This window comes from Vicugna pacos, chromosome 6 (genome assembly GCF_048564905.1).
Source record: "Vicugna pacos chromosome 6, VicPac4, whole genome shotgun sequence".
Classification (NCBI taxonomy): domain Eukaryota; kingdom Metazoa; phylum Chordata; class Mammalia; order Artiodactyla; family Camelidae; genus Vicugna; species Vicugna pacos.
Genome location: NC_132992.1, coordinates 52,767,968 through 52,792,782, shown reverse-complemented (window position 1 = coordinate 52,792,782; position 24,815 = coordinate 52,767,968). Strand labels below are relative to the sequence as shown.

The window sequence follows — 24,815 nt, the reverse complement described above, 5'->3', positions numbered from 1 at the left end:
GAACAAACCTCAGAAAGAAGTGCTCGTTTTTTTTTTTAATGAATTCTATTAAATATATCCTTATACTTAATTTAACCATATTGTGATCCTTTCTTCAGCATGGAATCACCAATATGTCACATGAGACTGTTCTGTATCCTTACCTTTTTAAAAATTTACTGTTTATGATTTTTTTAAATGACGGTGGAAATTATATTAACAAACAGTGTATCATTTATAGTATGTGCTGTTTACATAAGCTGGTTTCTAAACACAACTAAAATTCACTTTTCTACTTGAATGTTGCATCACAGAAAGGATTTATTTTAAAATTATTTCCAGTCAAGGTTATATTCAACAGATTAATATTCAAACATATGGAAATCCACAAAAGTTGGCATATAATACCCAAATCAGGGCCATTGCAAGCAGGTACAAATATAGGTTGGTTTTTGTCTATTTATGATATTCTTCATCACTGCTTTCTAGATGTAAAGAGAATTTTGTGCTTATACTTCTGCATGATGTCCCTGGAGCGCATGGGAAGTAGTATCCAACATACATGAGGGAATAAAAATGAGCTTCTAATTAACATGTTAAAATTTTCTGTATAAAGTAATTTTTTAATTTAAGCAAAAAGCATGGCTATGCTAGTCTCCATGATTGTCTCCTCGGTTTTACTGCAATCAGCAAAACTATTTGAATCCAGCCAAGTATTCATGTTTAATTTTAATAAAACACCAGATCAAGCTTACAATATAGACAAATTAGCCAGAAACTGTTCATTCAGAGAAAGGATGGATGTTATAAAGAACACAGGAATGCAGGATCATGAGACATGCATGCAAGTCCTGGCAAGCAGTGTGAATGCCCCAGCAACCCCGGCTGCTCTGCATAATTGACTCTATCAATAAATCTGAAATTTAGCTTTAAATTCTTCATAATTGTACATTTATAGTAACATGCTTCAATAATTTTAAAGTAAAATCTAACATAAACTACTGTTAAAGAATGTGTTGTACATTTGAATCATTTTAAAATGTCTACATCAAGAGATACCTGTACAGATATCTATACAAAATGAGGACTATATTAGAATTAAAATAGTACCTGGTTTTCATTTTTCTTAAAATGATTTAACGTACATAAATTCTCACTTCCAACTTAGTACTTCAGTGAATCATGTCTGAATGTTTATTTTCTACATGATGGGCTCTGCTTCTAGAATGTCATGATGTAACATCCTTACAGTTCTGTTGATGATTATATAAGATTTGTTGCTGTTCAGGACCAACAATTTCAAGTGATACTTTAAATTGAAATAAGACACTTACTGAATATTATTATTTTACTTCAAGTCCAATTTTAGTTCCAGAGAAGGCAGTGATGTCTTAAAGGCTTGGACAATTTTTTCTTTTTCTTTTACTCCAGGAAGATCACTTAAAAACAAATACTTGAGGTTTCTGCAAAAAGAGAAATTACAAAAAGTTACTTTAATTTGGCCTTTACTCTTACAGCATTAAAAATAAACTTGCTTTATTGCTTTTTTAAAAAATTAAACACAGAATGTGTTTGTATCACCCTACACTTTGAAAATGACTTTTAGAACAGTAGTACTATTTTAAATGAAATTCATGCTAGGAACTAAGCTAGACTTTGGGAAGTTCAGTTGTTCTGAATCAATAGTTCTGCTGAGTTTTTCCAAATACAATATGTATACTGTGGAATAGGACTTCTTTGCATGTTAAATATAAAATATGACATCAGTCTTGTCAATGATTTTTTGAATCTGACAAAAATAACCAAATGGAAAAGCTTCTGGACCCCTAAAGGAAACCATCAACAAAATGAAAAGGCAGCCTACTGAATGGGAGAAAATCTTTGCAAATCATATCTGATAAGGGACTAATAAGCAAAATGTATAAAGAACTCATACAACTTGATAGCAAAAAAACAAACAATCTGATTTAAAAGCAGGCAACAGATCTGAATAGACATTTCCCAAAGAAGACGTCCAGATGGATAAGAGGTACATGAAAAGATGCTCAGCATCATTACTCATCAGGGAAATGCAAATCAAAACCACAATGAGATATCACTCCACACCTGTTGGCATGGCTATTATCAGAAAGACTAGAAATAAGTGTTGGTGAGGGTGTGGAGAAAAGAGAATCCTTATGCACTATTATTGGTGGGAATGTAAACTGGTGTAGCCACTATGGAAAACAGCATGGAGGTTCCTCAAAAAATTAAAAATAGAACTACCATGTGAGCCAGCAATTCCACTTTTAGGTATTTGAAGAAAACAAACACACTAACTCAAAAAGATGTATGCACCCCTGTGTTCATTGCAGCATTATTTACAATAGCCAAGATACAGAAACAACCTAAGTATCCACTGATGGGTGAATGGATAAAGAAAATGTGGTGTATATATATATATATATATATATATATATATATATATATATATATATATATATAGACAATATAGTATTCAGCCATAAAAAAGAATGATATTCTGCCATTTGCGACAACATTGATGGACCTCAGGGACATTATGCTAAGTGAAGTAACTCAGACAAATAATGTATGTTATCTCATATGTGGAAACTCTAACCAAGCTCACAGGTACAGAACAGACTGGTGGTTGCCAGAGGCAGGAGGTGGGGAGTGGGAGAAATGAGTGAACTGTTCATATTTTTGTTTTTAGTTTAAATAAATTGAATTTAAAAAATATGAATCTTAACCTAGGAAGGAAACGAAATTGGGAAAGGAACTTAAAGGAACTCCTTTCAATTAAAAGCTGAAGATTTAAAGCCTCAACTAATGTAAGAGATAAACAGTCTGGTACTTTTGGTTCTAACGTTTAAAATTTCTCAAACTTTCAGTGATGCTGAGGTTATTGGCAGAACATGGGGGAAACTGTTTTAAAAGATGGGGAGAAGGTATAATAGTTAATGCTTATTGAGAGCTTACTGTAACAGGCACCATGCTAGGTGTTTTACATAGATGAAACTTTTTAAAAAGTGCTCCCTAAAAAGTGCAATAAAACCATAATATATTAAGGTTGATCATTTAAACTGTTTTAAACTATTATATGAAGTTTATAATGAAAGGTAAGTCATTTTCTTAAATTTTGTTTTTCAGAACTTAAAAAAAAAAAAGACACCACCCTCTCAACTTTTAAATTCTGATTATTCACATCAACATCATTACCAAGTTTCCATTTTGGCACTGAGCACCTACCTTAAATGATGCAAAGCAATGATACCTTTGTCTGTGACATTCCCACATGAAATTATTTCCATTTCCAATAGGCTTTTTCGTAAATTTTCAAGTTGACTAAGTCTCTCCAAACAGCCATCTTCAATATAGTGACACTTGCATAGCCTTATTTTTTCAACATGCTGTAGGCACTCTGGGGAGAAAAAAAGTTGAAGAACCTACTTTACCGTTAAGATGACCAACTGTCCTAGTTTCCCCAGAACTGTTCTAGTTTTAGGATTGAAAGTCCTAGGAAACCTTAGTCCCAGGAAACCTGGAACGATTAGTCACCCATACAAGGTGTTCACTATACAGGTTGTGCTGACAGACAGGGCCATTCTGCAGTCACATGCCCATGCACTGGAGGGAAGAAATGCCCACACAAGCAGAAGCTCTGTGGATATAATTATTTCTACATTGTTGAAGGTTTCTCAATGACAGAAGTTTGGCAAAGATAGTTTGACAAAGCCTTGAATTTTAAGTCAATAAATCACAGAATAAAGGCATGTAGAGACAAGCTTAGTGCAGGAAGAAAGTAGAGGAAGGTGTTTGTAACTTCTATTTAATTTAAAAATAAATATCAGACACAGGAAGAAACAAACTGGATTGGGCTGAAAAGGGCAAAAAGGAGCCACTTTTGACGATAATAGTAAACTGCAACCGAATGTCACTGCAAATCACCTGCATTTCCCATAACAAATGATAGGGGAGTTACCCAAGTGATCAAATCCAATGTTCATGATACAAGAATCAGTGGCATCAATCGCCTGAATCTTGTACTTGTCCAGAGGGCCTGTGGGCAGGTGGTTGTAGTCCTTCTGCCACCTCTCCTGGCCGTGGTAGCGTACCATGGCCCCACAGCGCAGCAGCCACTCGGACGCCGCCCTGTCAGGGCCGACATCCCTGATACGATCGTGATCCACTCTGTTGGCAAGAGAACAAACGAAGGCAGCTTTTACTGTAATCACTAGCTTTGTAACTATGTTCACCAATGTAAATACAGAATAACCAACCACTTTTCACTTCAAATGGCGAGGAGGGAGACAAGTATATGAGTGAAATCTGTGTAAAGAAAACATTCAGTGGCTCTGCCTGCAACCTTTTTTGCTTTTGTTCTTGTTTCCAAGTGAACTCAGTCAAGGCATCTCGTTTTTATATGAGTTTATCAGGCAAACACAAGTCTTCATTGATTCGTATGCAGCACAGTAGCTTGACACCAGGAGGGACTCAGTAAGTATATATTGAATGAATGACTAGACTTGGTTATTTTTATTGATGATAAAAGATTGAAGAGGGAATAATTTTGAGCCCCTGTTCAAATTAATGTCATTAAATGATATTTATTAATTCCTACACGTGCCTTTTTCTCTAGTTAGTAGTATTAATGCTATACTAAGCAATGAGGTTAGTTTCATCAGTTTCAAAATATTTCTAAGCATGCCACCAAGTAACTTTTTAAAAACTTGAGTTCCCTTGATAGGATTCAAAAGGTTAACTACATTCCTTAAGAAGCCATAGAATAAAATATTCTAAAATTACATTTACTGAAAATTACATTTTTCTGATTATAAAAGTAATACATGTTCATTTTAGAAAATTGAAAGGCATTGAAAGGATGAATAACAATTACTGAAGTTCTTCAACCCAGGCAGTCATAGATAATATTCTGTAATCTATTTTTTTTAGTCTTTATTCAATGCTTGTGTGTATGTTTTATTTGTTTGTTTTAAAAGAAAATTAGAATCATACTGCACTCACTGCACAAAAACCATTTGAGATATAATAACGAAATTAACTATTGGAAACTTATCAAACTGTAACAATCCCCACTTTTCTTCACTTTAGTTAGAGTAACTTACTTATTAAACACTGCATTCAACCAGCCCCAGAAGTATCTGGAGTCACATGACCACGGGAGTTTCTTTAAGCCACACAACTGCCGGGAAATATTTCCAAACAGCATCATTGATCTAGACACATAAAACAGTATTCATATTAGATCACCAGCTGGCAATCAGAGTCCCATCCATATAGTAACTTACTTCACAACTTCAGAATCAATGCTCTTGTGCTGGTAAAGCTGATGACTCACTTGCCACTCAGTAGTTATTGAGCAAGTTACTCCAGTCTGTTTCTTGATTTTTTTTTTTTTTTCACTGTAAAACAAGAGGCTGAACTGGATGGTCCCTATTGGTTCCTTCCAGCCTTGACGTTAAGTTCCATTTATTCAATCCTCAGTTGGAGTCCACCTGCAGTGGTGCCACCTGGTGTCCATTCAGGCAGTGCCTCTACAGATTTACTAAATTCACTCCCAATCTACATTTCCAGTATCAAAATGACAAACTAAAATCACCTAAGGAGCAATGTGTCAAGGTTAAGACACGTATTTGGAAAGGAAGAGGAACCACGCAAACAGATATTCCTATGGCAAAGCTACAAGCAGCGTCTCCAGAACAGTGCAGACAAAGAACTGTGCCAAGGCAGCTGGTAAAGACTGGGCAAGTCGCTTCACCTCTCGTTTATAAAATGAGATGATTTGCTACTGTAAAAATTTTCCAGCTGTAAAATAATTTCCAGCTGTAAAAATCCATAACCGTAAGTTGAGAAAGTGATTTCTGAACTGAGTCTCAACCCGATTTATCTCAAAGTTTTTCTAATAGTGTGCCAGGTGGGGGAAAAACAAAGATAAATGGAACATGGTCTCTGACTTTGAGGAGCTGACAATTTAATGCAAGGTAGAGTGAGCTAAAACAAGTTACTAGGTAGTTAAAATAGATAATAGAACCTAAAAAATACCTCAAAAAAGTTAAAGACAGACAAGGATTTCAACAAAGATGCCCGGGAAAGGTAGGTTGGATGATTTAGCTGAGGCAGGAATGTTTAAGGTACATTGTGGTTCAGTTTGCTTAGCTCAGGAGTCATGAGAAGAGGCAAACACTGTCACACTTACATCGGGAAGGGTCTCCCAAGGTCAGAGAATATGTATTCTGCAGGTGGCTGGGAGTCACTGAGAATTTAGCACAGAACTCTGGAATTGTTAGAACTATGCTTCAGGAATATTACTCAGACAGCAGCATCAAGGCTGAGGGTCAGTAGAATGGGACAGAGAGACAACCATCAAGAACTTCAACTACATATGGCCATGGGAAGGGGCCAAGTTGGGGGAGAATGGAGATGACATTGCAGAGTTGGGTTCCTCATGACTCAGTAAATGAGATGTCAAGACAAGGGCCAGAGGAGTTGACGATGACACTAAGGTTTTGATCCTGGCTCACTAGTAGGTTGGTGATGCCATTAACACATAACAATGTCAGAAGGACAGGGTTGTGGATTCAGGTTTTTTCTCCCCAGTTTTTCATATTCTAAATATGAAGTTTTGGCAGAATTTCTAGGTGGAGATGATGACCAACAAATTATTAGAATCAGAGTCACAAAATGGTACAGCAGATAGGAACTTGGATCACCTAGCCCAAACCTCTCATTCGGAGATGAGGAAACTGAAGCCCTGATATTAACTTGCTGACACTGTAAATCCCTTCTGGAACAATGTGGGATATTAATAAATGCACGTGTTTAAAAGAACTTGCCCAATGTTTCATGGCTAATTGTTAGCAGCACTGAAACATGAACCTAGTTCTCTCTCTTACGAGTGCAGCGTTCTTTCCTCAGTCATTAGATGGTTCTAGAACTCAGGAAAAAGAAGAGGACTAGAAAGAGGCCTGTGTGAGAACCACCTGATTGCTGAGGAAGTGCCTGAGGATGTTGAGGTTGTGGAACAGTGAGAGTTAAGGTCTCAGGACAGAACTTGGGATCATCTATTACCCTCTTTATCCGTTTTCCACCATCCCTCTGCCTTCATTACTGCCAACTTCTCTCCCTACTGTCTCCTTCCACACGCTCAGCCCTCTCCAGCTTTTTGTTAAATCTTTTTCCACCTGTGTCCGCCTCAGTTAACTCCTTTGGCTGCCAACCTTATTTACAAATCTGGGCTTTCTAGTTTCAACTCTGGCTGTTTCCTTCATTTACTGTCCCTCCCTGCTCCGCTCTCCACCCTGAATCCCATGGAAATCTTCCCCAGCTTCAAGACCTTACTCAAATGCCATCTCCATGCATTCATTCATTTACGCAATAAATGTTTACTGAATGTTTGCTATACTTGGTGCAAGAGACTCAATAGTAAGATAAAAAAAAAAAAGAAAACAAAGGAGACAGAGAAAGACATGTTCCTGTCCTCATAGAATATAAAGTATATGTACTATATATGTATAGACATATAAACAAATAAATAGTATGCATCATGATGTCTTAATAGAGGTATGGACAAGTTCTGTGAGAGCCTAGAGAAGGGACTGAGGGGAAGGCTTCACACTAGAGGTGTTTTTTGAGATAAGTCTCAAAGGATGATTAAGAGTTTCCAGTTAGGAAGAAAAAAGATAAGTATGCAGAGCAAAAGCAAACCAAGAATCACATATTATTCATTTCCATTTTTCTTGGCACCCAGCACAGTACCATCCCCTGATGCAAGAGTTTAATAAATATTTGGCAACTGATACATTTTCATGCAGAAAGATAAAACCAGAGACACTGTCGGTAAGCAGGTAAATTAAAGTGGTCTGTGAAAATTGAAGTACTTTCACTTGATTCATTTTGGCCTACCTTGTATTTCAGCTTAAGGGAAAGACCAAATTTACTTCAGCTATGATGTCTATAAATTAGGTATTGTATTCACAATATTTTTAACACTAAAATTAACTTGGCAATAAGTGAAAAAACTTGGCAATAAATGAAAAAAATAAACGAAAACACTTGACAATAAATGAAAAAAATTAATTGGTAGCTTTTTACATTTGCAACTTTGCTAATTGATATTTAGGAATTTCAGATGAATTCAAGCAGCAGCCTCCTCGGAGAATGCTTTCTTTAGGGAAAGAGGAGACCTCTGGTGGTGAGTCAGTGAATTTAGCTCCAATGAATTAAACTAGTTAAAAGCCAGTTAAAAAATAACCACTATAAAATTACCACTATGTTTCAGGAATTAAAATTATTTTAGAAGTTTTCTTACTATCACAACATGGCTTAGAGGTTTAAGTCTGTAGCAAGTATTTCTAAAAGTTGCTATTATATTTGTGACTTAGAGAAGGCCAGACCTCTAACATGTAACTCAAAATAGGTTATGTACAAAGTGTTTGAGTAGGTTTGATTGAGAGTCCCCCTATCTGAAAAATGACAAGTTTTTTCTTTTTTTAAATGGAAGTTCTTTTTTTACATAGTAAATGTAATGACTTAGGTGGGCTATTCAAAGTGATGGCTAATTTAGTGCTCGAAAAGACTGAACTAGCCAACAAGTTGAGGGTGGTAAAAGTGTGGAGAGAAGGGTGAGGTGGTACCAGAATTGGGGGGTTTTCTCCCCAAATGATAACCCCACTTCACTGCAAATCATCTATCATTGATGCCAATTCTTATTCCTTAAGTGTGTAGAGTCTAGTGAAATGGAACAATAGAGCAATTCATTAGGAATTAGAAGCAAAGGTCCCAAAAGCCAGTATCATTTGACACTCATTGAGCTAGCTTCTTACAGGTTCTGACCTAGATGGAAGGTGAAGATGAATTCTTAGCTGAGGAGGGTGGTGCAGGTGTCTCTAGCCAAAGATATCACAGGGTGAATAAATGTAAGGTGAGCTCCTGATTTGAGATTATCTAACTGAAACAAATTAATATAGAGTCAAGCCTAGGGGAGAGGGTAAGCAGAGAAAATTTTATAAAAAGAGCATGTGTATTTTGAGTTCCTTCACTAGGCTAAACTAAGAAGCACATGCTCAAAAATCACAGAGTAGTAAAAAAAAATCACTACTATGGGCTGACTCATGAAAGCCTGACCACAGACCTGACATTTGTATAATCCTGTACTCAACCTAGTAACAATCAACTACCTCCTATGCATTGGTTAAAATAAAAAATACTGATAGTACCAAAAGCTGGTGACACTAAGGGGGAACTGGATCATTCAACATTGCTGGTGGGAATGTAAAATGGTACAGACACTTTGGAAAACAGTTTAGCAGTTTCTTGCAAAACTCAACATGTGCTTGTCATATGACCCAGCAATTGGACTCTTGGGCATTTATCCGGGGGAAACAAAAACAGGCTCACACAAAAAAGCTGTACACTAATTTTCATAGCAGCTTTATTCGAAATAGCTACAAACTAAAAATAACTCAGCTGTCCTTCAGTGGTGAATGGTTAAACACCCTGTGGTACATCCACACCATGAACTCAGCAATAAGAATGAATGAAGTAGCAATACATGCAACAAGTTGAATAGGTCTCAAGGGATTATGCTGAGTGAAAAACACCAATTCCAGAAAGTTATATACTATATAATTCTGTTTATATAACATTCTCTTATGACATATTTTTAGAAAGAGAGAAGAGAATAGGGAAAAGGGTGTCCTGCAGAAGGGAGGTGTAGTTATAAAAGGGCAACAGGAGAGATCCTGGTGGTGATGGAACTGTGCTGTAGCTTGACTGTAGTGGATACAAGAATCTTCTCATGTGATAAAAACTATATAGCACTAAATACTCACAAATGTAAAACTGGGGGACTCTGAATAAGAATAATGGGCTGTGTCAGTGTCAGTTTCCTGGCTGTGATACTATCCTATGGTTTTACAAGATGTTATCATCGGGGAAGACTGGGGAAAGGGTATACAGGATTTCTATTGTTTCTTACAACTGCATGGGAATTAGCTCAAACATTCGAAAAATTGAACTGAAAAGCCCATTTCTTATTTTTTTCATTTGTGATGAACAAACAGGTAATGTCCTCTACCTGCTTGTTCATCACAAGCAGGTTTTCACAAATAACGTAAATATGTACAACTGTCCAGGTGATAAACCATTTAAACATAAAAGCCACCGTTTTTTCGAGCACTTTACTGCGCTAAACATCTGATCAGTCTTATCTCATGTAACCCGCAATAAAGCCCTATGAGGGAGACCCTGCTATTACTCCTGGTTCACAGAGGAGGGTCTGAAGCAGAGAGGTGAACTGACTTCCCCAAGCTACCCGACTAATAACTGGAGACAAATTCGGACAGCCAAGTAAAGTCCTTCCAGCAGTGAAGTCACATTATTCTATTTTTGTTCCGTTCAGCTGTCCTTACCCTAAAAATTAAAAACTTCCATCAAGCCCCGAGAACAGGTGTTAGTTAAACTGGCATGGTGATAGAGAATCCCGTAATTTTACACAGGTCTTTAATAGATTACATGGTCCACGTTCCTCATTTTTCAGATAAACAAACAGCGGTGAAGTGACCTGCACAGGTGACCCGCCGTTCCCAGGCCCGCCCAGCATATTTAGAAGTGTATCTTGGTCTAGGATTTAAGAAAACGACGTATATTGCTAAATGATGGCAGAGACCGAGCCATCAGGTTCATCTAAGGCGCTCAGTATTTACAGGACCAATAAATGACTGAATGAGTGACACACCAGGAGCCCCGTAAGTTGAAGTCCAGAGGACTACAGGCTGCCAGGCGTTGCCGGCCGGCCGGCTGGCCAGGTGGCCAGCGAGCGGCCCTTCAGTGGACACTCCGCTCGGTGGGGGCCGGGCTGGGGCCACGGGCTGCCGGGGGCGGGGCTGAGGGGGGCGGGACCGAGCGGAAGGAAGGGAGGCCGATGGGCCTGTCCAAACGGGAGTTTTCACCATAATCATCCCCAGACTTTCTCCCGCGGCCCCGAGTCCACTCGGTGGTGAAGGTCGAGGGCGCGAGACTCGGCGGGCCAGGTCTTCATTCAGCCCAGCGATGGGAGAGAGGAAAAGGCAGAGCGAAACCAACACCCTAGTCCCGCCCCGCTCGGGGCCTAGCTCCTCTACTCACAGCGTCGGAGGGAGGGAGCGATTGAGCGACCGAGCGTCCCCGCGTCCACGGCGGCGCCGGCCTGCCCTGCGCCCTCCGCCGCGCGCGTCCATTGGCTACAGGCGGGCGCTCCCACGTGGGGTGAAGGCGCGCCGCTCATTGGCCCCTGCGCTGGAGGCGGGGCTAAGAAGCGCCGGGACCCGGGCTGTGTTGGTCTCAAGGTCCGGCTTCTGCGGCCTGAGGAGGCGCAGGCGATGGTGCCGGGGCTGCGTTACCTGGGCAGGGTCTGCGGACGAGCCCGCGGGGGTTTTCCCGGGGGCTTCTCCGCGGCGTGCGAGCCCTGGCTCCTGTGCCAAGGTGGCCGCAGAGCCAGCACCAGGTGAGTAGCCGCTGGCCCGCCCCCGCCGCCGGCGCTGCTTGTCTCAGAGGTGCCTCTTGCTGGAACTCTGCCCCTGCTCCACGTCCCCGTCCTAGGACAAGGTCGGGATCCTGTGAAGCCCGGGCCCCAACCTCGGATTCCAGGAGCAACCTGCTGGGATCATGCGTAGTGTTCGTGGGCGGGAAGAAAGTAAGAAAGGCAGAGTAGAGGTCAAGAATAGTTCTGGCTTTGAATACAAGTCCTCCAATACCTATTCAGCTCTGGGCTGGTTAATTAAGCTCCTTAAAGGCTCAAGTGTGAATCGGATCCTAGTGTCTCTCGTAGGTGGTCGTTTTGAGGATTAAAGGACCTCGCACACTGTAAGCAATCAAATATGCTGTTTATTCGCCGACTTCCCTGATACTACTTAGAAGATCTGAAACTCACCTTTAATCAGTCAGTTCGTGGCACACACACGCTGCATAGACTGGCCCCTGTGAAAAGCAGCCCAGTTGCTAATCAAACCCTGCAGAATTTGGCGTCCTATGATTTGAAGTTTGGCGATCACATTCGAAACCACTGTTTTTCTCTGCTCTCTGTAGAGGGAATTGTCTATGTGAAGGTTTCAAAGCTGGGAAGCTCTTGGAACTAGAATGTGGGCAAGATGAGTGTAAGGAGTTTAGAGGAACAGGATTGACACCTGAGAGGAGCTGCATCACAGCAGGGTTTCTATTTTAACTACGCATTGAATTTTATACTAAGAGCACTGGGGGGCTTTGTAAAGGCTTTTAAAGAAGTGATTAAATGTTGATGTTCATAAGTTGACTCTGGCTGCTGTGTATTAGTGGATTGGAGGGGATTACAGTCGGATAGGATTTGTGATTCAGCATGGGGGTATGTAAGCAGTTCTTTTGGGAACTTTTTTTTTTTAAGGGAAGAAAAGTAAGGTGAGTGAAAGTTTTGTTTATACTTTTTGTTTTGAAGTAATTATAGGCCCATAGGAAGTTGCAAAAAAGAGAGCTCTCATGTACCCTTCTTCGCCTAATTTACCCGAATAATAACATCTTACATAGCTAGTATACAAGTACCAAAACCGGGAAATTGACATTAGCACAATCCACAGAACTTGTTCAGATTTCATCAGTTTTACATCCGCTCATTTGTGTGTGTGTGTGTGTTTCTATGCAGTTTAATCACGTGTTGCTTTGTGTAACTGCCACCACAATTAAGAAACAGAGTATGCCACAATACAGAGATATCCCTTGTGTTACATACCGCTTTATTCCATCTTTCCACCCTTTCTAACCCTTGGCAACCACAAATCTATTTTTCAGCTCTATAATTTTGTCATTTTGAGAAGGTTACATAAGTGGAATCACACAGTATGTAATTTTGAGATTGATTTTTTTTTCACGCAGGGTAATGTCCTTGCGATCCATCCAAGGTGTGCCAATGTTGATAGTGGATTCCTTTTAATTGTTGAGTAGCACTCTGTGGTATGGATTATCACAGTTCACTCACCAGTTGAAGAATATCTGGGCTGTGTCCAGTTTTTGTCAATTTGAATAAAGCTGCTATGAACACTTATGTACAGATTTTTGTAGGAACGTAAGTTTTCATTTCTCTACGATAAATGCCCAAGAGTGTAAGCACATGTTTAGTTTTTTTAAGGAACTGCCATACTCTTTTTCCAGAATGGCTGTACTATTTTACATTCCTACCAGCAATGTGTAAGTTGATCCAGTTCCTCCCATCCTCACCAGCATTTGGTGTTAACACCTTTTTCTAAAGCCATTTTGTTAGGGGTGTAGTGATACCTCATTGTAGTCTTAGTTTGCGTTTCCCTCATGACTAAAGATATTGAACATGTTTTCATGTGTTTATTTGTCATTTATTTATCTGTTCTCTTTGATGAAATGTTTGTTCCTACCTTTTGTCCATTTTCTAAATGACCTGTTTTGAGAATTCTTAATATATATTCGAGAAATGAGTTTTTTGTCAGAGATATGGTTTTCTCCCAATTTGTTCGTTGTCTTGGCTTAGCCTCTTAACTGGGTCTTTTGCAGAGACTTTTAAAATTTTGATGAAGTCCAGTTTATCCATTTTTTTTTCTTTTATAGATCATGCTTTTGGTGTGAACTCATCAAGTAGTCCTAGACTCCAAAGATTTCTCCTGTTTTCTTCTAAAAGTTTTATTGTGAATATTTGATGATACTAAAAGTTGTTCATTTTTTTAGTTAGAATAAAGAGCCCTTTTAGAATAACATACTGAAATATTAACAGATGATATTTAGGATTTACATGGAAATAATATAGTACAAGAGGGGGTGAAATAGATGATGTGTAGAAGAAGCAACACTGGCCATGTTTCTGTAAAACTCAGATCTGTTGACCATGAGATCAGTGCTAATGGTAATCTTTTAAACTTCTCATTGCAAAGGTAGACTATATGTATACCCTGTCCAGATTTTTAAGTGATTGTGTAATCAGGGTTGTCATGGCTAAAGTTGTGGGTTTGAGCCCATTTCTGAGCACTTGTTTCCTTAGGGTTTGATGTTTTCAATGACCATTTCCTTCTCAACAGAGAAAAAAAATTTATAAATTTTTGCACTCTAAGGCGTTAAAGACTTAATGTTAACTTATCCTCAAGACAACTGCACTTGAATTTTAAAAGAATAGGTGGTAGAGGAGAATGTGATATTTAACACAGAGTAGTCACTCATGTAGCCAGCCAGGCAGAGTATAATAGAGACTTAGAGCAGCTTGGGCAATTGGCCACCCTGTCTGCTGGGTGTAGCTGATTATATACATACATGTAACTTTTAAAAGATTCATCCTTAGCATAAAGCCAAATAGCACAAAGCCCAAGAAATATTTGATTTTAATGATCACAAATTAATCGTGTAATTGCCCATTGATGGTGAAAATTATGCATGTGAAGTTTGATGAGGTCTACTGTAAACATGCATTACTTTAAAGGTGACTTTCTCTTAAAGCTCATTTGATGTAGTCATTGTTGGTGGCGGAATTGTGGGGCTTGCCTCTGCCAGGGCACTCATCCTGCGACATCCAGCACTTTCCATTGGTGTTCTGGAAAAGGAAAAAGATTTAGGTATGTATGTTATCAGTGCTGCTTAACCTGAGCGCCTGCTCATTTTATCAGTTCTGAATCTTTCATGCTAAATGTTAATGCTAGTGTCCCAGTTTGGATTCTTCAGAAAGCAGAGCCTGGGACTAGGACTTGGGTGTAGGTGATTTATTTGTGAGGTTATCCGAGGAGGCAGGAGTGAGGGGGTGGGGAGAGTAAACAGGTAGGAGGAAAAACCACGTGAGGGTGGATTATCAATACTGCAGCTGTGAGCTTGATTCCACTGAGACCTCTGAGGAACTACCTAATGTTTCCCAGGATTGGGCTCATTTATCCATCAGTTTCTGTCCCTGTTGGTTGAGGATTATCCCTAGGGAGATTGAGTCCCTTTGCCCCCAAACATTAGAAAAGTCCCTGGGGCAGAATGCAGAGAGCTACAGTGGGCCCTTGAGTGGTTTGCTGGTAATAAGGGGTGGGCTTGTGCACCAAAGTTGTAGCTGAAATCAGAGATGGGCTGGAGTGGTGTAACACAGTCACCATGGCTGGCTGCAGAGGATGCTACCGGTACTCTGACTGTAAGAACAAACTCAGGCAGAATTTTGAATCGTGGTCTCTGATAGCTTCAACTGTAAGTATGTTGCCCCACTTCCTAGGTTTTGTATGAGTCATGTCCTTTCTCTTAGCCTGCTTCTCTTGTTCTATAGCTGTTCATCAGACTGGACATAACAGCGGTGTCATACATAGTGGAATTTATTATAAACCCGAATCTCTGAAAGCGAAGTTATGTGTACAGGGCTCAGCCCTTATCTATGAGTACTGTACCCAAAAGGGGATCTCCTACAAGCAATGTGGCAAGGTATGGCATTTTACTAGTGCCTTGTCTTAAATAAATAGCATTTTGTTTGGAATGTTTAATGCTGATTTAAAGAAGAAATACCTGGCTTTTCTTTCTTTGTATCCATGAAATTTGCAAAATCTAGATGTTTCATATAAATGAAATCATGCAGTATGTTGTCTTTTGTGATTGGCTTCTTTCACTTTCAGGTGCTTCTTACCGCCTTTGCAGCTGGCCTGCTGCCCCTTCCCCAGAGCCTGCCACCAGGATCAGAGCTCCCCACCCAACCCATTACACATTTTCCTCCAGCATACGGTCACTTTTTAATTAATTTTGGTGCATAATATGAGGAAGGAGTCCAACGTCATTCTTTTGCATGTGGACATCTGGTTGTCTCAGCACCATTTGTTGAAAAGACTATTCTTTCTACATTGTTTTGGCACCTTTATCAAAAACCAGTTGAGCACAAATGTATGGTTTATTTAGGATTCTCACTTTTGCTCCATTGATGTGTCTCTCTCCTTATGCCAGTACCACACTGTCTTGTTTACTGTAGCTCTTTATTATTTTGTGAAATCAGAAAGTATGAGTCCTCTAACTCTGTTCTTTTTCAAGACTGTTTTGGCTGTTCTGGGTCCCTTGCATTTCCGTATGAATTTTAGGGTCAGTTTGTCCATTCCTCCAAAAAAGCAGCTGGGAGTTTTGATAGAGATTGTATTGAATCTATAGGTCAATCTGGGGAGTACTGCTATCTTAATACTAGCACGCCACGAACTTGGGATGCCTTCCCGTTTGTTTAGATCTTCCTTAACTTCTTTCAACAATGTTTTGTATTTTTCACCGTACAGGTCTTGCAGTTCTTTTTTTAAATTTATTACTTGATATTTTATTCTTTTTGGTGCTTTTGTGAGGGGAATTGCTTTCTTAATTTCAGTTTGGTTTACTCATTGCGAACATGTAGGATGTGATTGATTTTTGTTTATTGATCTTTTACCGTTCAACTTTGCTGTACTCGTTTATTAGTCTAATAGTTTTTCTGTGTGTGCATGAATTCCTTAGGATTTTCTATATGCAGGATCATGTCATCTGCAAATAAGATAGTTTTACTTCTTTTCATTTGGATATTTTTTTCTTGCCTAATTTCCCTGGGTAGAATCTCTAACACAATGTTGAATAGAAGTAGTGAAAGTGGATATCCTTGTGTTATTCCTGATTTTAGGGAAAAATCATTCAATCTTTCACTATTAAGATTGGGTTTTCTGTAGATGCCCTTTTTCAGTCTGAGGACATTCCTGTCTACTAGTTTGTTGAGTGTTTTTAATCATGAAAAGGTGTTGGATTTTCTGAAATGACTTTTCTACATCTATTGAGGCAATCATGTGGGTTTTGGCCTTTATTCTATTAATATGGTATATTATATTAACTTTTGGATGTTAAATAGATCTTGCATTCCTGCAGTAAATCCCTCTTAGTCATGGTATATAATTCTTATGTGTTGCTGCATTCAATTTACTGGTGTTTTGCTCAGAATTTTTGCATCAATATTCATCAGGGATATTGATCTGCAGTTTTATTTTATTTTTTTATGTCTTTGTCTGGTTTAGGGATCAGGCTAACAATACCCTCATACAATTCGTCAGAAAGTTCTATTTTTTGGAAAAGTTTATGAAGAATGGTATTAATTCTTTTAACGTTTGGTAGCATTCATGAGGCCTGAGCCATTCTCTGTGGGAAGGTTTAAAGTTACTACTTCAGTTTCTTTTACTTGTTATGGGTCTATTCAGACACTCTTTTTCTTCTTGACTCAGTTTCAAAAGTTTGTGTCTTTTTAAGAATTTGCCAGTTTCATATGGATTATCTAAATTTTTTGGCATTCAGTTGTTCATAGTGTTCCCTTGTAAGTCTTTTCAATGTAATTTTTAAGAATGAAAGTTCATTGTTGCCATTAAAGATGCTATGAAGAGTTTTTTTTAAATGATGTGAGAAAATGGTCCTGACATACTGTTAAGTGTAAAAGCAAGATATGAAACTGTGTTTACAGTTTTTATGGTTGAGTTATGAGGGTTTTTTTTTTTTGTCCTTTAAGCCAAAGGAACCAGTCAACATCCACTGAATACCTCTGAGAAACACACCAGGCCCCATGCCTGCCCATAGGATGATTTTAAGCTCTGTAAATCTTCTTTCTGGAGTATTGAACACTACTTCATATTCCCTCTTCACATCAAATTACATCATTGCTTTTAACCCATCTCAGCTCAGCTCCAGGTATTTATAGATTACTGCTTCCAGGCCACAGCTGGGTCATTGTGACTTCATGGCCTGATATCACAGTTTTTCTGGTTTAGTCACTTGAGCCTTTGCGTGTCGGCCCCTCCCGCACTTGCTTTTTTTTCCACGTTTGAAATCCTTTTATCTTTTTAAATTGAGGTATAATTGACATGTAACATTATATTAGTTTCAGGTGTACAATATACTGTTGATATTTGTATGTATTGTGAAATGATCACCACAATAAGTCTAGTTAACTGTCACCATTCACAGTAAAAAAAAATTTTTTTCTTGTGATGAGGACTTTCAAGATCTACTTTCTTAGCAACTTTCAAATATGCAATATACTATGGTTAACTATAGTCATTGTGCTGTACATTACATCCTCATGATTTATTTATTTTATATTTGTACATTTTGTAAAGGGTTCTTTATATATTCTGCATGCTAGACTCTTAACAGCAATATGATTTGCAAATATTTTCTCCCATTCAGTGAGTTGTTTTTTCACTTTCTTTTTTTTTAATCCTTTTTTTTTTGAGGGGGCATAATTAGATTTCTTTATTTGTTTATTTAAATAGAGGTACTGGGGACTGAACCCAGGACCTTGTGCATGCTAAGCATGTGCTCTACTACTGAGCTATATCTTCGCTGCTCTTTTCACTTTCTTGATAGTTCCCTATAATTCCACTTCTGTTTTTAAGATTAATTGTTGACTTAAATAACCTTTACACCTTGACTAAAAGTATTACTTCATGGAGTTCAGTTGACTCTTTGCTATAAAATAGTGATTTTTGAATTCTAGTGTACCTGTGAATGTCATCTTGCTTTCCTTTGCTGGTAACTGTTAGATGAGAAGGTATCTCAAACAGATACTTTGCCAAGAAATAAACAGGAAAAGTGTCTTGAATAAAGTTAGATTTTCTGTTTTCTGCCTGTCTTTCTGATGTACTCATTTTTTAAATGTAAAGACTAAGCAACCTGTGCTTCTTCCCCCTCTGAGATTGAGGGCGTGGTAGTGATGCTTATGACCAAGATACATGTAGTGACTGTAATGACAGATGTGAAATTTGAGGCTACATCTTACCTTTGGAGAAAATTTGCTTTAATCTAGTTTCCTTAAGACAATTTTTTTTTTTTTTGCGGAGGAGGAAATTGAAATCATGAAGAAGGGGAGAAATAGATACATTAAAAAAATCAGTTTTTAAAAAATCAACCCAATTTGAATCATGAAATAATGTATGATTTTCTAGTGACTTTATCTTTCATGGCTGATGATATATTTAACTCTATTTAAATTTATCTTTTTTCTTTTTAAAGCTTATAGTAGCTGTTGAACAAGAAGAAATTCCCAGACTTCAGGCCCTATACGAGAGAGGCCTGCAGAATGGAGTCCAGGGCCTGAGGCTGATCCAGCAGGAGGATATAAAAAAGAAGGAGCCGTATTGTAGGGTAGGTGATTTGCTAACTGCACACACAGGCTCACGGGGACATTTTCAGTTAGGGCTCAGTCCTGGGACATGGAGGCTGAGGGTGAGTTTATAGGAAGCAGGAATCATAGAAACAGATAACCCTGTCACAGAAGCAGTAAGGTGACAGACACAGGAGGGCATTGCCACAAACTCTGGACACCTGATTTCTTCTTTCCACGTGAGAAACTGTCGGGTCTGAAGAACATACTCAAGGGCAAGTGGAGGTCTGTGTGGGATGTTTGAAAATCACTGAGTGATGAGGTGTAGACGGATCATCGAGAAATAATAGATGAGACTGGAAAAGCAAAATTAGGCCTGCATAAAGGGCCTGATATTCATGCAAATAACTTTGAAGTTTATCCAGTAGGCGTGGGGAGCTGCTGAAAATGTATGAGGAGGGTAGCTACAACATATGATCTGTTTCAGGAAGGTAAGGCTGGCACGAGTGTGAAGGGAGGATTATAGAGAATCTTGCTTAGAACATGCTGTAGGGAAAACCAGATCTTCTTTCATTTATTCATGAAAGAGAAGTGAATAATAATATAATAGGTATTCTGCATATCAGCTTCCCTTGGTAGCCTTTTACAGACTATCCATCCAGCCCTCGTTCCACTGACTATTGCAATGATTCACTGTATCTCCTCTTCCCCATCCCCCAGTGTCTTATTGACATTATACAACAGCTGGATTCTGGGTACCTATCTCAGTGAGTGTGATCTTGAACTCGCTATCAGGCAATGCTTATCAAAAGCTTGCTTTAGAGAAACACTATTTAAGGGAGAGAGCCTAGAGAATATATAGACTGTTCATTCCTGTGCATCTCTCTAGGCCATCAGATTGTGGTACACTTATACTCTAGTGTTTTTCTTTCCTCTTCCTGCTCTTTAACCCCAAATTACTCTCCTTGAACTGTGTTTTGGTTTTATGGCATCAGCCTATGGAGAAAGTCATTGTATCACACTCACTGAGGCCTCTGTTGTAAGGATGTGGTTGAAGATGTAGTTTCACTGTGTCAAACATCATCTCTTTGAGAATACTCAGGAGAAATTTCTCTCAGACCTCAGTTATAAGAATAATTTTGTTTTTCTAGAGCACAGCTGGCTTATTTTTATCTTGCAGACACTGTGAATTATTTAACTGATTGCATTGTCCTGTTTGCCTTGGCTCTAAGGAAGCTCAGAGACACATTTGTGCCCTGCTCCTGCTAAATATCTAGGGCCTTAACCATACATTTTTATTTTGCTGTACTAACTTCTCCTTTTGTTTCATCTTATCTTTCCACTCTCATTTTCTATCTGCTCTGATTTTTTGCAACTTTCTATTGAATCATAACATACAAGAGAAATCATAAGTGTATAGCTTGATGAAATTTCATTAAGTGTGATTAGCACCTAGATCAACAAACAACATGACCAGCTTCACAGTATTCCCCTCAGGTCCCCTCCTGGTTACTGCCTTTCCCTTAATAATAGCCACTGTCCTGACTTTTACATCATAGGTTTTTTAATTTTATGTAAGTGGAATCATATAGTATGTGTTCATTTGTGTCTGGGCTTCTTTTATTCAGTATGGTTTGTGAAATTCATTCATGTGATTGCATACAGTTGTAGTTTGCTTGTTGTCATTGCTGTGTAATAGTCCATTGTGTGAATATAGAGTGATTCTTTATACTATTGTTCAGCATTTTGGGTAGTTTTCTATTTGGAGCTATTCCAAATAGTGCTACTAGGAACATTCTAGCACATATATTTTGGTGAACACAAACACTTCTGTTGGATATATACCTAGGAGGGAAATTATGCTAGGTCATAATTTGTATATATGTTTAGCTTTGACAGATGCTGCCAAAGAGTTTTCCATAGCATTTGTCCTAAATTATACTCTCATCAGCAGTATATGAGAGTTCCAGTTGCTCCTTATCCTCACCAACCCTAGATACTGTTTGTTGTTTTCATTTTAGCCATTCTGGTGGGTGCGTAGTAGTATTATAATATCATTTTAATGTACATTTCCTTGTTGACTTATAAAATTGTTCACCTTTCATATGTTTACTGGCTATTTGAATATTTTCTTTTGTGAAGTAACTTTTTAGATCCTTTGCCCATTTTTCTATTGGATTGACAGCCTTTCTTAACAATTATTAATTCTTACTAATTTTGTAAGTTCACTATATGGTCTGGATATGTGTCCTTTGTTGTGTGTGTATATACACATATTGCAGATATCGTCTATGACTCTGTGGCTTGTCTTTTCACTTTTAATAGTGTCTTTAGATGGACAGACGTTCTTAATATTTATATAATCATTTTACCAATTTATGCATATATTTCCCTTTTATACTTAATGATTTCTGTACTTTGAGAAGAAGTCTTTGCCTATTTCAACATCAGGAAGATATTCTCCTGTGCTTATTTTTCTAAAACCTATACTGTTTTACCTTTCACATTTAGATCTATGGTCCATTTGGAATTGATTTTTGTTTGACTCTGTAGAGTAAAATAAGCTATTTAAAAAACATTGTAGAGAGATCTTAGGATATCTTAAAACCAGGGTGGTGGATAGCTCATGTAAGAGCTTGTCTTGGACAGTTGGGGCTACTACAAAACGGTATTGTAGACCAGATAGCTTATGAACATCAGAAGTTTATTTCTCACAATTCTAGAAGCTGAAAGTCTGAGATCAAGGCTCTGCAAGATTTGATGTCTGGTGAGGACCCACTTCCTGGTTCATAGACAACCATCTTTTGTTCGTACATAGCAGAAGGGGTGAGGGAACTCTCTGGAGTCTTTTTTATAAAAGCACTAATCCCATTCATGAGGGCTCCATCCTCATGACCTGATCACCTTCCAAAGGCCCCACCTCCAAATACCGTCACATTGGGGATAGGTTTCATAAGAATAAGAATGTTTCATAGCGTAAGAATTTTAGGGGCACACAGCCATTTAGTCTATAGAAGAACTGGTTTTCTAGACTGATGCTATACTTTAAAAAAAATACTAGTATTAAAATAAAGAGATTAGGAGGCTATATGTATGTGGAGGCAGGAAGTACATGGGAAATCTCTGACCCTTCTGCTCAATTTTTTTGTGAACCTGAAGCTGCTCTGAAAAATCAAATCTACTTTAAAAAAATGAGAAATTAACTCACTTCCTGTCCCTTATCAATATCGTATTTAACAAAAACTATTGAGGGCTTCCTGAATATAAAATATCTAAACCTGTTGCTGTTTTATAGCTTTTTGTGATTTTGTTGGAATTTGGTTGCAGAACTAAGATGTCAGAATCTCACTGATCTATGTCAAGTATTCCCTTGCCATTTGAGAATAAAACAGTTTATAACCTCTCCCAGAAAGACATGCTAATTTTTAACATGTGTCTCTATTTTTATGTAGCAGTGAGAAGCTCTTTCAAACTTTAAGATTGGTGTAAAAATTAAATAAAAGGACATATGAGTTCATGACCTCACTGTAGATTTGGTCATGATGTAAAAACAATATTGGTTGTTGAGTCTGGAAAACAGGATTATTGGTTTCACTATGGTAATGAAATCTGGGGGATTTGGAAGATTCCCGATAATCAGCTGGAACAGCAATCATTGTCTGTTGTGAGGGATTTTAAAGATAGAAAAAATTAGAAAAATCCTTGTGAGGGGCTTTAAAGATGGAAAGAATTAGAAACAGGGACCCATGGTTCTTTACATCATGCTTTACTGTTAATAAAAAAAAGAATGGAACAACTTTTCACATATCATAAATGTTGAGGATGAGTCTGGATATTGCTCTGTGCACCTGACCACGAGATCTTACAGGTCTCGGAATGAGGTAGGTGAAGTATGCGTTTATAGATAATCAAGTTACATATCTACATGCATTTTTGTGTTTTAAAAGTGAAGAAACTGGTTAAGGTAATTTCCCAAGGTCCCACAGCACCTAAAGGGTCCCCTTCTCCCAGATCTGATTCAGAACTGGTACTTCTTCTGTTTGGTTTGAGCAACGTTTTCTTCTCTGCTATGTGCTGAACACTATGTCGGGCATTGCAGACATGAAGTTGAATGAGACATGGTCGTCATCCTGAAGGAAGTTATAGTGTAACAGAAAATACAATTTTAATACAGTGGTTAAGTATTCTGATAGAACTGATACTCTGTCTTGTACCAGTGTGAGGGAGAGCTTTTAGCGTACTCTGAGAATCTGGGGAAGCCTTCTCAGAGGTGAACCCCCACCTGAAAGATGAATAAATAGTGTAACTTATAGAAGAGTTAAATCCTACTATTCTCTGAGGCCTCTGCAGTAGTGATCTACTTTATAGAATGTCACATTATAATTATCAATGTCTAGATGTATTTAGGGGCGGCGGCATATCATGGGAAATATACTCTGGTTATTTCATAAAAGTGTGTTGAGTAAATTCCTCCCTTTTCCCCCAACCTCCCCACCACGATCAGGAATGAGTGGCAAAATTTCCATGGTACAGGATTACTTCTGTTTCTTCCAGACCTTCCAGAAAGAAAAAGTTTATCAGGGGAGCTCTAAAGGACTTCTTGGACCAGATCTCTTTAAGAAGAAATTAAGTGCCTCTAGGAGAAGTATCTTGGAAAATTTTAAACTGCCTCTGTGAACTTTGACTTTGAAGGATAGCCCTTGGCAGTGTTCTCTATGGGTAAATCCTGACAGCTTCCTCTGGCCTTAGCTGTGCTGATCCGTCTGCCTTTTCTTTAACCCTACTGGTCAGCCACACGTTCCTCTGTTCCTCTGTCCTTCTGACTGACATCCACCTCCCAACTTTCCCTGCTTGCCTGATTCTTTTCTAGCCACCTGACCTGCTATGACCTCAGATTTCAAGCTCTGACCTGCTAACCTGGACAGGGCACACCCAGCCTGCAGGCTGACAGACACAGCCAGCCTGTCCCCCAGCCCCGCCCTGGGCCAGGGCATCCGACTGCTTGGTAGCAGTGACTCTCTCCTCCTCCCGTTACATCACTGACCCAGGAGGGGCACACCAGCATCTCGTCTGGAGGGGCACAGCCAAGACTGGAAAAGGGAAGAAGAAGGGAGACCTGTTAGGGAAGTCTAGAGTAAGGAGGAGTTTAGTACATTTAAAAACAGCCCTCACAAGTTCATTTCAGTCAGTTAATATCTGAGTGCCTCCTGTGTGTCAGGCATTGTGTTGGGTTATAGGAGTATGAGGTGAATAAGGGGGATATTTCATATTAGAAAAAACTGTTGCTATGAAGCACTTCTACATCATGTTTTTATCCCTCTGTTACACTTATCACATAGTTTTATGTTAGGTAAAGAAATTTTTTGTGACTAAACTGTTAGTATTACCCTAAGTTAGCTTCCAGGGTTATTGTACCCCAAATACTCTTTAGAGGTTGAAGTTGAATTATACCTACTGACCTGTGAATTTAAGGATTTCGGACAATATAAGGTCTAATGTAAACTCTTACGTGTATCTACTACCTTGAAATAAAAGGGATGATTTCCTACTTGATTTTTGGTGAATGTGCTCATATTCTGGAAGCAAGACTGTCAGGAAAATGATGAAGTTTGCCAAATGTTGCGTTCAGTTTGTAAAAAGAGACTGTGGGGCATTTTGTGAGCCTTCACCTCTTATGTCATCAGGGATGGGTGGCAAAGTCAAAAGCTTTTAAAGGCCAAGCCAGTGAATGTATTGGGGTGGGGTGGAGCAG

At 38.7% G+C, this 24,815-nt stretch overlaps 2 protein-coding genes across 4 annotated transcripts in view; one reads left to right on the top strand and one right to left on the bottom strand.

The window, feature by feature from the left end:
- Positions 1–280: 280 nt before the first annotated feature.
- DMAC2L (distal membrane arm assembly component 2 like) lies at positions 281–11,216 on the bottom strand. 2 transcript variants are annotated; one of them, XM_072963030.1, is made up of 6 exons: positions 11,125–11,216; positions 5,106–5,216; positions 3,962–4,170; positions 3,229–3,400; positions 1,314–1,442; positions 281–509 (listed from the first exon to the last, which is right to left on the bottom strand). In XM_072963030.1, the coding sequence occupies exons 1-5, from the start codon at positions 11,214–11,216 to the stop codon at positions 1,328–1,330; spliced, it is 699 nt and encodes a 232-aa protein (XP_072819131.1). In that variant the 3' UTR covers positions 281–509; positions 1,314–1,327. The 2 variants fall into 2 exon arrangements, with proteins under 2 accessions (XP_072819131.1, XP_072819130.1); XM_072963029.1 differs by lacking the exon at positions 281–509 and having other exon boundaries at positions 696–1,442.
- A 79-nt stretch (positions 11,217–11,295) lies between these two features.
- The window catches only part of L2HGDH (L-2-hydroxyglutarate dehydrogenase), a 36,409-nt gene continuing 22,889 nt past the window's right edge, over positions 11,296–24,815 (top strand). The window contains exons 1-4 of one of the 2 annotated variants that reach the window (XM_006199796.4): positions 11,296–11,482; positions 14,458–14,573; positions 15,254–15,405; positions 18,973–19,104. In XM_006199796.4, the coding sequence (XP_006199858.1) occupies positions 11,358–11,482; positions 14,458–14,573; positions 15,254–15,405; positions 18,973–19,104 (525 nt within the window). In that variant the 5' untranslated portion in view covers positions 11,296–11,357. Of the gene's footprint in view, positions 11,483–14,457; positions 14,574–15,253; positions 15,406–18,972; positions 19,105–23,642; positions 23,783–24,815 lie in introns of those variants that run through there. The other variant, XM_072963024.1, reaches the window with a different exon arrangement.

What these genes read in the sequence shown, in the direction of transcription:
- DMAC2L (XM_072963030.1), bottom strand. Translation starts at nt 11,216, where the DNA reads ATGGACGCGCGCGGCGGAGGGCGCAGGGCAGGCCGGCGCCGCCGTGGA. An exon ending in CGCTCCCTCCCTCCGACGCT is followed by an intron (nt 5,217 to 11,124) that starts GTGAGTAGAGGA and finishes TTATGTGTCTAG; the next exon opens with ATCAATGATGCTGTTTGGAA. An exon ending in CATTGGATTTGATCACTTGG is followed by an intron (nt 3,401 to 3,961) that starts GTAACTCCCCTA and finishes TTTTCTCCCCAG; the next exon opens with AGTGCCTACAGCATGTTGAA.